Raw genomic sequence first — 14,383 nt, 5'->3', positions numbered from 1 at the left:
TTATACACTTAAAAAACAAATAAAAGAGAAATAATTCGTTCTTTTCAAAATTATATTGAACATACACTCAGAAAAATACTCTTATGTTAAGATTGCCAGATTGCCCGAATTTATCCGGTCTTGTCTTAATATTAAAAACAAAATTTGGGAAAGATCTGGTCCGGTTTCCCGGATTTCATAGAAAATGCCTGGATGTTGCCCAGATTTATTCACTACATTTGCAAAATCAAACAAAAAAAAAACACAAATTCAGTTTAAAGAATTTTTGATATAACAAAATTTTTGAGCAAGATGTATCAAAATAACTACAAACTGTTTTTAGTAGCCTTAAGCATGGTTTGAACTGCGCTGATGCGTTTCAATGAAAAAAATGATTCAAGTGTTTTTTTTTCTTTATTTTCGTTTACTGGGTTTTGTTCAAATTTGTCCGAATATTGCCCGGATTTTGGGTTGAAAAATGTTAAATCAAATGCCTTGATTTCGCCAGGTTTTTGGATAAAATATCCCGAATTTGTCCGGCTCGGAAGATTGCGAGAAAAATCTAATCTTATCTTATATATTCAATAAGATTCTCTTACAAACTGGCGCAATAAGAGAAATCTGTAAAACTCATTGGGTTGTCTCAGAGGTAAATATTAAGATATTAAGGTAAGGTAAATCGAAAATCAAAGATGGAACGCACATCTGATGAACTTTTCTGCACACTTGATGAATTTTGTTCACACTTGATGAATTCTGGCTGCAATATGGCTGCATATCTGGTGAATTTCCGACCGTTGCAGCGTACATTTCCGCACACTTAAGTGTGCTCCCAATGAGCTTTTCTCGTGTTCAAAATAAACACTTCATATCTCTGAGTTGGTTTATGGCGCATATGATTTTTTCAGATGGACACCTGCTTCTATGAGAGGTTGTTGCTTTTCATAAAAGGGTCTTATAGAAACAGTAAATCTCACGTTTTATTAAAAATGTTCAAAGTTTCAATTTATTTTTTGTCTTTTTTATATGAAATAACATCAAGCTCACCATCAGCAGCACAAAAACCCTCGCCCCGGTTCAAACAGAGTTTAATCCATATTCGGTGCTTTGACCTTGAGCGTTTTATCGAACAACATGATGAAAAGTTTAAAAAATTGTTTTTTTTATATACATATTAAACGTTCGAAAGAAAACACTTCAGTTGAAACTTACCATTAGGAAGAACAAATCAATACATACACTACTAAATCACAACTGGTGTGATTTTCGATAAAAAAAATGGCTGGTGGAATGAATGAATGTGTTCATTATTTTTTCACAATACCGTTTCTTTTGGTTTCCAATAAGAACCTTTTATAAAAATGGTAAGAAATGCATAAGACTCTTTCAAAAACTAATATTGCGCTCTAAAAAGCCATTCATAAGATGCTTCTTATGAAATTTATAATAAAAATTTGCCTGAGTGTAGGATCCTTCATGGATAAAAATTATTACTGCAAACACATACAAACAATCTAGTGAAAGCAGAATATGATCAACGGCCCAACGAAAATCGAATTTATCTATCAATAATCTCATATCATCTCACCTGCTAGGTGTATTGCCAACTGATCTATTCTCATTGGTTTGAAATGTGGAAATTATTTTGTACACTATTTCTGCTCAGGCCCAACCAATCTTAGCAATTCAACAACACAAGTTTAAATCAATACAACTGCACCTTTTTCGTGCAAATAGGCAAAATCATTAAATATTATGAACGGTTGAATACTGGGGCACAACCGAAAATTTTTTCCATTTTATTCCATATCTGGACCTGTTGAAAAATAAGTAACAACGCAGGTTTTAGTGGTGGAATAGAGTTAACTTCATTCGAGTGTGTTTGTCAACTCCTCAAATAACTACACATTACATTAGCGATAGCTACATATTTGTCACTTTTCACTTCTCATATTCCCTAACCGGGAAAGTACTACTTATTTTTCCCTGTCAACACTGCAGTGTAACTGCTTACCACAGTTTGAGTAGTCTTGCTTTACAGTGTGACGATGTAAACATTTGAACCGCGTTTATCAACACTCAGAAAAATACTATTATGTATGCCATAAGATTCTCTTATGAAGTGGCGCCATAAGAAAAATTAATGAAATTCATAAGATTGTCTTATGACGCGAATGAATTCTGAAGATGAACGCCTTCTTCAATGAGAGGTTGTTGCTTTTCATAAGAGATTCTTATGGAAACAGTAAATCACTTTCTAATAAGAAAAATTCTCGATATTTCATGTTGAAAACATTCACTTTATTGTTTGCCAAATTTGTTTAAAATTAAATCCTTCATGGTCACCATCAGCAGCGCATCAACAGACGGCTCCATCAAAGTTTTTTTTTGCCGCATCTTAATCTTCGACCTTTCGTTTTTTGCCGATCAGCTTGCTGAAAAGTAAACAAATAATGTATTTTAGTTTACTAATATATTCAACGTTCACACCAAAAACATCAAATTGAACTTACCATTCCGCAGATAACAATAACAATTAACATTGAAGGAAAACTATAATAACTATGAACTGGCGATTGCTTCGTACTGTTAGGTGATGAAAAAAAACTGATGCTATGAATGAATGTGTTCATCATTTTTTCACAATGCCGTTTCTTCTATTTTTCATAAGAACATCGTATGAAAATTGAGAGAATTTCATTAGACTCTTATGAAAAATTAGCTTGGACATTCGTGCACTCAGAAAAATACTATTATACATGCCATAAGATTCTCTTATGAAGTGGCGCCATAAGAAAAATCAATGAAATTCATAAGATAATCTTATGACGCGAATGAACTCTGCAGATGAACACCTGCTTCAATGAGAGGTTGTGGCTTTTCATAAGAGGGTCTTATAAAAACAGGAAATGTCACGTTCGATAAGAATAATTAAACACAATTGATGCTAAAAATTTATTTTATTGTTCGGCTAATTTGTTTGGAATTACATACATTATGGTCACCATCAGCAGCACGTCAATACCCGGTTCAAAAGAATTTGTTCGGCCGCATACGGTATTTTGACCTTGATTTTTTCCCTGTCAACGTGCTGAAAAGTAAACAAAAAACAAATTGGAGTTTACCTTTACAAATATGTTTAACGATTACAAAAATAAACTTCAATTCAAACTTACCATTGAAAAGAATAAAACTAATTATTCCACAACTTCGTTTGACGACTGAAAAATGACTGATGAAATGAATGTGTTCATAAATTTTCCACAATGCCGTTTCTTCCATTTTTCATAAGAACTTCTTATGAAAATTGGAAGAATTTCATAAGACTCTTATGAAAACATAGTTTGGACGCAAAAAAGGGGTTCATAAGACGTATCTTATGAAAATTGTAATAAGATTTTGCCTGAGTGTGTCAGAGCACCCGAACAGAACGGTCGTACTTTTTCCCTCTCCGCGTGTTCTTGATTCTACATAGTGAAGTGTAGTGATTTCATCACGAATTCGGATCTCCCCGAGGGTTTTTTATACTTCTGGACACTGGACTGGACACCATCAAGGCAGCAACACCCTTTGGCCTACCGATAAATATATTGGACAGTATTCAATGCTGAAGGCAGTACGGAGTGACGTGGCAAAAATCGCTTATCAGCAACGTGGCCGGCTCAACAACGGACGATCGAGACAAACGTAAATCACATTATTGGAGAGTCGGACGTTACTAAGGTGGTTGAAAACAAAAGAAGAAAAAAAAATCTAGTTTTGCATTTTATTTTCATTTTCTTTAACCATTGTTTCATTTATTATACTTTACTTACTATTATTGCTATCTCTTTTGACTCCTCATATTTATTTTTCTTTTCGGTACATTTCAAGACCATTCTTTTTTATTACGGCAAACATTATTGCTTCCTTAATAAAAAAGAATGGACGAAGAGAGGGCTCCTCTGAGCCCTCGAGTAAAGGTCTATCCAGACAACACCGATTTTTCTGGTCCATGGATTGTCTTCATCCGGCCCAAACCGGGTGGAAAACAATTAAATGTTGTTCAGATTCTTAAGGATCTGGCCAGGTGGACTTCCGTATCCAACGTTACAAAGGTTAGACCGAACAAACTGCGCGTTGTCGTGTCTAGCCTTAGAGCTGCAAACGAGATTGTTGCCAGTCCGTTTCTCAAGTTAGAGTACGCTCCTTATATTCCTTCTCGAAATGTGGAAATAGAGGGAGTCGTTACAGAAATGAGCTTGACGGCAGAACATATAAAAGAAAATGGTATCGGAAAATTCAAAAGTCTTGAGTCAAAGTCCGTTAAAATTTTGGATTGCCGACAACTTGCGGTCTCTTCAGTCGAAAACGACAAAAAAGTATTTACTCCGTCGGCTTCTTTTCGAGTAACTTTTGAGGGCACTGCCCTTCCTCATTATGGTCTGATCAACGGAATGCTTAGGTTACCAGTGAGACTCTTTGTGCCTCGCCCAATGAGTTGTGAGAAATGCGTCAAATTAGGACATACATCGTCGCATTGCGGTAACAAACCTCGCTGTTCTCATTGTGGAGAGAATCATGGGGGGGCTGAGTGTCCTGCAGTAGAACAGAAATGTCTCTACTGTGGAGGCTCCCCCCATGATATCTCTTCATGCGAGGCATTTAAAGTCCAATGGGATAAAGAGAGGCGCTCTTTAAAAAAACGCTCCAAGCGGTCTTATGCCGCCATTTTGAAGAGCGCCTCTCCACCGACCCAACTTTCATCCGAAAATCCTTTCAATATACTGCCAGTTGACAATGGACATATAGATTCAACTGATGAAGAAAGATCGTGCATCATTATAGGAAATACTAGGAAGCGCAAAAAAACGAGTTCTACTAAGATCCCAAAAAAAGTCTCATCGGTCAACACTTCATCAAGTGTTGGCAAAAAACCAATTGAATCAGATTCAAACAATCAAATTCCTCCTGGATTTCGTGGAATCAGTTCGCTTCTGAATGTCCCATCTGTTGCAGGTACATCAAAGGCCCCACCGTTCAATTTTATTCCATCAGCTCCAACTAAAAAATCAGGACTTTTCAACTTATCTGACCTCGTTGAAGGATTTTTCTCATTCTTCAAGATCTCTGACTCCATTAGAAGCATTGTTATGGCAACGCTTCCAGTATTAAAGACACTTTTGCAGCAATTAATGCAAACATGGCACATTCTTTCAGTGTTAATCTCTCTTGATGGCTAAATTAATACCGTATTTGTTGCCCGAGTGTTGCCCTAGTGTTGCACTGGTGCACCACTAGGTGCTGTCAAACTGTTTGTTTATTCGGACGGTGTTGCACTGGTTTTGACCTGGTGGAGTTCTGCTTACGGACGGTGGCCCACCGATAATTTTGCCAGTGTTGCGAGAGAGCGTGTGAGTGAGTGAGGTAGCAATACACTGGCGACGATTTGTGTTTGTTTTTGTCGAGTACGGTGGAACACTGATCGAGGGGAGAAAACAAATACGGTATAAGCCGAGAGGTCGGAGATATCACTGTTTTACAGTGGAACTGCCGTAGTATCATTCCAAAAATGGAAGTGTTCAACTTTTTACTTCGTGAAAATAATTGCGATATTTTTACATTGTCCGAAACTTGGCTTACTTCTGAATCTAACATCTCATTCCATGATTATAACATTGTTCGTTTAGATCGCAACGACGGATATGGAGGGGTGCTTTTGGGGATCAAAAAGTGTCACTCATTTTACGGAATCCACCTTCCCTTTACCGGTGGAATTGAAGCTGTTGCATGTCATATAACTGTAAGAGGTAAGGACTTAAGCGTTGTCCTTTTGTACTGGCCGCAGAGAGTTGCAGTGGATAGAAGACACCTAGAGGACCTGTGCTCAGTTTTGCCTGAGCCAAGGTTGATCCTGGGAGACTTCAATTCACATGGAACTGTCTGGGGAGAACAAAATGACGATAGTCGTTCTACTCTTATTTATGACATTTGTGATAGTTTCAATTTAACAATTTTGAACACGGGTGAAAAAACACAAGTACCTAAACCTCCTGCAAGACAAAGTGCAATTGACCTCTCACTCTGCTCAAATTCACTATCATTGGATTGCCAGTGGAAGGTAATCCATGATCCTAATGGTAGTGATCATTTGCCTATCAAAATTGCAATCAGTAATGGGGTCAACTGTTCAAATCCAATAAATATTGGATATGACCTCACAAGACACATCGATTGGAAAACTTATGCGGATTTGATTAATACAGCCATCACCTCTGTGGATGATTTACCTCCCTTGGAGGAATACGACTTCCTTTCCCATCTGATTTATGAAAGTGCGATTACTGCTCAAACGAAACCTATTCCAGTATCATCTGTTCATCGAAGGTCTCCCAATCCATGGTGGGACAGTCAGTGTTCAAAGCTTTATGTGGACAAATCAAATGCGTTTAAGGCGTTTCGGAAAAATGGTTCACTGAAAAGTTTCGAGATGTATGCTACTCTCGAGAACCAACTAAAAAAGTTGATCAAAGGAAAGAAACGAGCGTATTGGCGTAATTTCGTAGGAGGATTGTCGCGTGAAACATCATTAAGTACTTTATGGAAAGTGGCAAGAAATATGCGCAATCGTTCTTCAACAAATGAAAGTGAAGAACTTTCACACCGATGGATTTTCAATTTTGCGCGAAAAATTTGCCCCGATTCCGCTCCTGTGCATAAGCTTATCCGCGAAGTACCATCTGGTAGGTGCAGTCTGGATTCCAACTTTTCGATGGTTGAATTCTCACTTGCTCTCCTCTCTTGTAACAATTCAGCTCCGGGAATGGATAAAATTAAATTTAACTTGTTAAAAAACCTACCGGATGCCGCCAAATTTCGCTTGTTGAATTTATTTAATAAATTCTTGGAGTGTAACATTGTTCCAGAAGAGTGGAGACAAGTGAGAGTCATTGCTATCCAAAAGCCCGGAAAACCAGCATCCGACCCCAATTCGTACCGCCCAATAGCGATGTTGTCTTGCATTCGGAAATTGATGGAGAAAATGATTTTGTTTCGCTTGGACAAGTGGATGGAAACAAATGGCCTCCTTTCAGATACTCAATTTGGGTTTCGCAGGGGCAAAGGGACAAACGATTGTCTTGCTTTGCTTTCTTCAGAGATTCAAATGGCGTATGCAAAAAAGCAACAAATGGGATCAGTGTTTCTAGACATAAAGGGAGCTTTTGATGCAGTCTCAATAGAGGTGTTGTCAGACAAGTAGCATTCCAGAGGTCTGCCTCCTCTATTGAACAACATCTTATACAGCTTGCTTCGTGAGAAACATTTGAACTTTACTCAAGGAGATATTGCAATAAGAAGGACTTCTTACATGGGCCTACCCCAAGGTTCATGTTTGAGTCCTCTTTTGTATAACTTCTACGTAAGTGACATCGACATTTGTCTCTCTGAAGGTTGCACTTTAAGACAATTTACAGATGACGGTGTGGTGTCTGTAACAGGACCAACGGAATCGCATTTGCACAGGCCTTTACAAGATACTTTAAACAGATTGTCATCCTGGGCTTTGGGTCTTGGGATTGAGTTTTCTACAGAAAAAACGGAATTGGTGGTTTTCTCAAAGAAGCATAGACCAGCTCAACCAACGCTTCAATTTCTAGGCAGAACAATTACGCAATCGAGGTGTTTCAAGTATCTTGGGGTTTGGTTTGATTCCAAGTGTACCTGAAGAGCCCACATTGAGTATCTGAAAGGAAAATGCCAGCAAACGGTCAATTTTCTCCGCTCAATTACCGGCACCTGATGGGGAGCCCACCCGAAAGACCTGATTAAATTATATCGAACAACACATCTTATTAAACTTGAGCGTATTCAATATCGTTGTCTCCGCATCGCATTAGGCTGTATGCCCTCAACGCATACCATGAGTCTTGAGGTTTTGGCAGGCGTACTCCCACTGAGAGATCGATTCTTTTCACTATCTTTGCGGTTCCTCATCAGGTGTGAGGTCATGAAACCATTGGTGATTGCAAATTTCGAACAGCTTCTTGAGCAAAATCTTCAAACAAGATATATGACTATATATTATGAATTTATGTCAATGCAGGTTCATTCTTCTTCTTATTCTCCTACTTGTGTTTTCAAACCTGACTACGACAAGGCATCTGTCCAGTTTGATGTGTCCATGCAGCAGGAAATTCAAGGAATCTTGGAACAACATCGTCCAATAGTTGTTCCCAGAATTTTCAATGCTAAATATGGACATATAAACTGTGAAAAAGTGTACTTTACTGACGGGTCTCTAATAAACGATTCCACGGGGTTTGGAGTTTTTAATGCAACGTGTAATGCTTCCTACAGTCTTCAGTCGCCGTGCTCAGTGTACACCGCAGAACTGGCTTCTATTCATTGGGCGCTGGAAAGCGTCACATCCCGGCCTGTTGAACATTACTACATTATAACCGATAGCCTCAGCTCTATTGAAGCTATCCGCTCTATGCAAAGAAAGCACTCACCGTTCTTCCTAACGAAGATACGGGAAACATTGAGTGTTTTATCCAGACGCTGCTTCTTGATCACCTTTGTTTGGGTCCCTTCTCATTGCTCAATACCGGGCAATGAGAAGGCCGACTCGCTTGCGAAGGTGGGTGCGATTGAAGGCGATATTTACCAGCGTCAAATTGCCTTTGATGAATTTTACTTCCTAGTGAGGAGAAATTCCGTTGTCAACTGGCAGCGTAGATGGAACGAAGATGAGTTGGGTCGGTGGCTCCACTCTATTATCCCAAAGGTTAGCCTTAAGCCTTGGTTCAGGAAGTTGGACTTGAGTCGAGATTTTATTAAAACATTTTCTCGTCTCATGTCCAATCACTGTGCCTTGGATGCGTTACTCTTTCGTGTGAATCTGGCTGGCAGCAATCTGTGTGTTTGTGGCCAAGGTTACCACGACATCGAGCATGTTGTGTGGTCGTGTGAAGTCCACTCTGTCGCTAGAGCGAAATTAAAAGGTTCCCTTCGGGCCCGAGGTAGACAAACCCATGTTCCAGTTAGAGATGTGTTGGCTGCGATGGACCTTCGCTATGTGTCCGAAATTTATCTTTTTCTAAAAGCTATCGATCTTCGTCTGTAAAAACTTTTCTTTTCTATTCTATTCTCGTCCTAACATCATAGTAAAATAGATTTAAGCAATCATTGTATATACAAAACCTCGATGTTGGCTCCGTCAAACTTAAAAATCTGAGCCGGTTCAAATAAAGAAATTACAAAAAAAAATTAGCTTGGACGCAAAAAATTGGTTCATAAGATGTATCTTATGAAATTTATAATAAGATTTCTTCTGAGTGAACGTCTCTTGTCACTATGAATAGCGAATTAAATGAAGACAAATAGAGAACTAAAATAATATGTTTTGGTTTCGCCGACAGAGCAGCAGATTTCTTCTGCTGGGAAAAGAGATTTCATCCGGAACACTTCCCAAAGCCGTTAGTTTCAGCAGAACCCATAGCCAATATTTTTTTTAACACGTTAGCGTCTAAATCGATAGTGTAGTGGAGGCTGGAGTGCCTCAAATTGCAGTATGGCCCGTTTCATGCATAGACAAAATCTCAATTTTGAATGCATACTTATTATCGTGTAGATTTCTTTGTGTGCTCCTTGTATGTTTTAAAAATGGTGTAAGGAAGTAAATCGTTTATTTCAAATTTCTTGCTATTTGATGTTTTTTTTTTACATTATTCTTTCTTTTCCCGCCTTATAGTCGTCTGGTAATACAGAACAATTGGTATAAGTTTTAAGAAAACCCCGTTTCTGAATTGTTAAGCCTGAATAAAAAGAAACACCTGTTTCTGCTGACTTGAACGAAGATTCAGAAAGTTTTTAACATTCGATCATGGATAAATAAATTGTGAGTTTTTCGATAAATAAGTTTGTTTTCTCGTTCTACTCTGCGTGATTTCAGTCAACCAATGGGATAATTATTCAGTTCTGTCGAATTCGAGGATCGAACGAACCCATTAAATCGGAACAGTCGGAGATCTGTGCAAGGCACATTCAAGGAGTTCAACTAAAAAGAAAAACTAGAAATGTTACGATGCCAAGAAGAATCTACAGCAAAAGTTCTATTTATGAATGTGTTAAACAAATTAGGAATAAAACCATGACCATTCATTGTGCTTCTTAAGATTATGGGATATCAAAATCGACGTTATTATTCAGCATAAATCAGCTTTTTTGAAATTGTTGCATCAAAATTAGTCTTAGTGTTGCATCAAACTTAGAATTCGTAAGCTTGAAATCACTTTCGAAAGAAATATGCATATGATTGAAATTTTTAAAATTTTCATATTTTTCTTCTGTCAAGCCATCGAGGGAGCCGGGCAATTTTTCTCTGGGACCCCTTTTGAATTTTTTTTATATGCTGTCACAGAGAAAACATAATATTTTTAACATATACCTATAGGAACTGGAAATGAGTTCAGTATATTGCCAGATTATCCGGTTTTATACGGGCATGTTCAAATAATCAATTTGAAAATTTAGTAAAGTTGCGGTTCAGTTTGGTTAACCGAAAATCTTTGAAGGAAGCCCAGTTTTTGCTAGATTTATTTACATTACTTGCAAAACCAAACAATAAACTGGAGTTGAGTTGCTCTTTTTTTATTTTTGAATACTGGCAAACCTAGTATATTGCATTGAAAAAACAATTATGTTTAAGGAATGTTATATTAGGAATCTTTCTTAAAACGCTAATTGAAGCTGTTCAATGCAAAATTAATTACAATTTATTTAATAACTCTATCATCACCATAAATTCTCAGATTTTGAAAACATCAAAGATAGATATTAAAATGTTTATCTTTTCGTGATTAATTTCAGATCACCGAAAGCAGATTCGAAAGATCGGAAGCAGAATAAATATTTCTATCATGACAATTTGGAAATAACATAATTTAAGATAAAGATAAGAACTGAAAATTGAAGAGAATTTTAAAAAAATACAATAGAAATAAATTCAAATTCCATAGAGATGCAGATATAAGAGATCAAGAGTAAAATTTGAAACCTAAAATTAGATTTCATTCAGAACCACAACTCAGTATCTCAAATGAAAATCATTATTTCAAATCAAGATTTGAAAAATAGTTTACAAATTAATTTCTAATTCAAAATTAAGAAACAGAGTTGCAATCAGAGCCAAATCAGGAATCGCAAAATTTATCATTTAAATCCAATTTTTTTTTTGCTTCGGTAATAGTCGTTTTTAACATCTTTATGGCATTCGCGACTTTATATCAAAACGTAGTAGTTGGTGGACAGTTATTGGAAAACTTATCCGGTAAAACTGTGGACGATGTCTGAACTCGCGGAAATCGGCTCAGAAGGCAACTAACTTGCAAACTGAGCTATACGGTTTTTGGACTATATGTTTGAAATCTACAATTTTCTAAAAGCTATCGATCTTCGTCTATAGTTCTATTTTATTTTAATTTTTTCCCCTTTCTATCTTCTTTTTTCTTTAAAAATGTGCTAAGCTAAGAAAACGATTGTTAAAACAAAGAAAACGAGTTTGGCTCCTTTAAACTTATTCGTGTGATCCATTTCAAATAAAGAATTATAAAAAAACTCGGGTTAATTAGAGCTTGCCCGGATATTCAGTAAAAATAATCATGACTATCCCGGTTCGGCCTGGAAGCCCAGTTTTTGTGCAAAACTTCCCGGATAATGCCAGGACTTATTTACATTATTTACAAAAAAAAGCAAAAAATTCCAATTAAGTTATGATTAGTTTTGCTTTTTGAGTCCAAAAGCGATTATTTTTATTCTTAAAAAGTTATAAACTTGAAATTTTTAAGTGATTTTCTTTTATCTTTCTCTTGACATTCTTTCGAATAATACTTGAATTTTCTCACAGTTTTCCAGGATACTGTCCGGTTTTTGGATTTGAATGATTGAACTCAAATGCCTGGTTTCGGCAGGTTTTTCAAAAAAAAAATTGTCCTGCCAGGATACGTGCAAGAAAAATTATGGAACGCTTGGCAGAATTCTGAACCTGGAATTAGTTTCTGAGGTTTCGGCATCACTTTTAAGTCAAGTTTGTTATTCTCGAAAAACCTTACTCAATCGTTAAAATAAATGAAAATCAAAAATTATGAGTGTAGAGTGGATTTCTCACTTTCTTTTCCTGGCAATTGCCCCCTCCCTACCTTAAGCCGGGCTTGTTTCTGTGATCAAAGTAATGTTTTTTGTGTCTTTGAGATTTATTTCAAAAAGGCGTGTTTTATAGTTTCTGAAAACATAATTTCGATGTGACATTTTCTTTTCTGGGTTTTATAAACCTTATGTTAGCGTTATCTGTTATTTTGGTTTTATGATTAATTTTTCTCAAGAACTTGTTCAGTCCTTGGGTTTTAAACGACATGAAATTGATTGTCCAACTTTCTAGAAGTGCAAGATCAGCTAGATTTCCATCGAAGTTGTCGAACATTACAACGCTTTTAGTCTGAGTCAATAAAATAATATATCTCTGATGTTCGCCCTGGCGCTTGCCATTGATCTTGGGCGACGACGACGCTCCAAAAACAGAAGTTAGTGCGGCAGGTCCCTTTCCCTTGACTTAATTAGATCGGAAAATCGTAAATCACAGCTGAAAATCCAAACCAACCAAGAAAACATGGAGTCACCGCAAGATTTCCCTAATTCATGAAATCACAATCTCAACAGTAAACACGCGTATCTCCCTTTTTTAAGAGATGTTTCATGGATGAGACTGGGCTGAAGTGAGTAGGGTGCTGTCTGGTAGACTCATAAAATTCATGCTGTCATTCGAAGTTCGAATTCGGACAACCGCTTGAGGCGGCACTTCTTAGGAAAGGGCCATGAATCATTGGGAAATGATGACATCGAAAACATCGACTTGCACGTTGTTTTGGAATTGAGGTTTTTCGGGAGTTAAGTTTTCGAATCCGATACTCCTGATTTATTGCGTATCCTTTTATTGGGGGCATTTACTAGAATTTACAATTAGGAATGTTGTTCAATTTCTCATCGTTCTTCGATTGCTCGGAACACCAAATGGACATTAAACTTTTAATTTTAATATCTTACCAAATGTGGTCTCCCTAAAACGAAGTTGCATCGCGATTTGGTTTCACTTTCGGAGCTCGTTTAAGCGGGGTTAAATTTATGCTAATGCTCTTGTAACTCCCATATATTTGGGATGACATTATTTGGAACTTAATTTTCTCCTCGGGCGGCTGCAGCTTTAAGCAGCATCTGGGCCTGGCTCCGGGTTTGGGTGGCCAAGTTGGAATCACGCCTCAAAACGATTCACACGAACGCCGAAAAATTCCGAAACAGCAGTGTTAATGGGCCTATTACTCTTGTTCCAGTTGAAGAAGCCGTTTATGAGGTTGTATCATTTTTTTTCTTTCCTCGTACTCCTATGTTCCAAGCACTTTCCTTCAGCTGATGGTCGGTTGCATGTTTCCCCGAAATGCAAGTGACATAATTTGATGATGACTTTTGCTGGGCCAATGAATGGCGTTTTTTTTTGGGAATGGTTTGTTTGTAGTATTCATCTGGAGTAATGGTGGCAAGGCGGCAGCTTCGATCATCAATGGATCTTGCAGGAGGGTCGCTGAACTCAAACAACCAACCATTCGACTAATGTCGCCGTTATCGCTTTCCAAGATCAAACCACGCCTGTGAATGGTGATAATTGATTCAAATCGCATGCATTTCGAATCGGATCTCGATTGGAAAGTGAATCGAATCGGCAAATTAAGAAGTGTTAATGGTCTCGGAGATTCCATCATAATACTTAAGTAACGTTTCATGTTAGCTCAACATAATAAGATGAGCTATTTAATTGGTGGAGCTTAACATAACAGAAAAAATTATCCTTGTATCAAAATCAAAATGCAATGGCACATGGTAAATTAAATAAATTACTTTCCCCTGTGAAACGTTTTTTGTACAGCTTAAAAAAAAAAGTTTTAAAAAAATATAAAAAACCGAACATCATGATTACAAAAATTGTTGAATTGTTAAATTGTGAATATAAAATCTAGTAACTTGAACTGTATATTGATCATTTTCAACCAAATTGGACATTCTGAAGTAAATTGGAATCAAGAAGCACAAAGATTTGATTATATTAACCCTTCAATGCATTGTTTCGTTCAAAACAATACTAACTAAAATTCAAATATCTCGGAAACGTATGAAAATATTTGAGGTATCAATTCACAATTTTTTATTTTGAGTTTTAAAGAATTTAGCCCATGGCATTTTAATCACGATATTTGAATGTATGTGTGAGATATCGAAGAAAATATGCAGAAAAATTAGAAAAATCAAATTTATTTATTTATTGAAAAAAGTAGTTTCTGGAAAATCGCTGTTATTTCTTCGAATTTGGAAATTCTAA

At 36.9% G+C, this 14,383-nt stretch overlaps 1 protein-coding gene across 1 annotated transcript in view; it reads left to right on the top strand.

Moving 5' to 3' along the window:
* The window catches only part of LOC129752640 (uncharacterized), a 642,051-nt gene that overhangs the window by 610,107 nt on the left and 17,561 nt on the right, over positions 1-14,383 (top strand). Inside the window, exon 6 of the mRNA XM_055748413.1 lies at positions 8,317-8,717. Coding sequence (XP_055604388.1) covers positions 8,317-8,717 — 401 coding nt within the window. The remainder of the gene's footprint in view (positions 1-8,316; positions 8,718-14,383) is intronic.

Source organism: Uranotaenia lowii, chromosome 3 (assembly GCF_029784155.1).
Source record: "Uranotaenia lowii strain MFRU-FL chromosome 3, ASM2978415v1, whole genome shotgun sequence".
In the NCBI taxonomy this organism is placed as follows: Eukaryota; Metazoa; Arthropoda; class Insecta; order Diptera; family Culicidae; genus Uranotaenia; species Uranotaenia lowii.
Note: the sequence above shows the minus strand (reverse complement) of the source record. Positions and strands in the feature narration are given on the sequence as shown.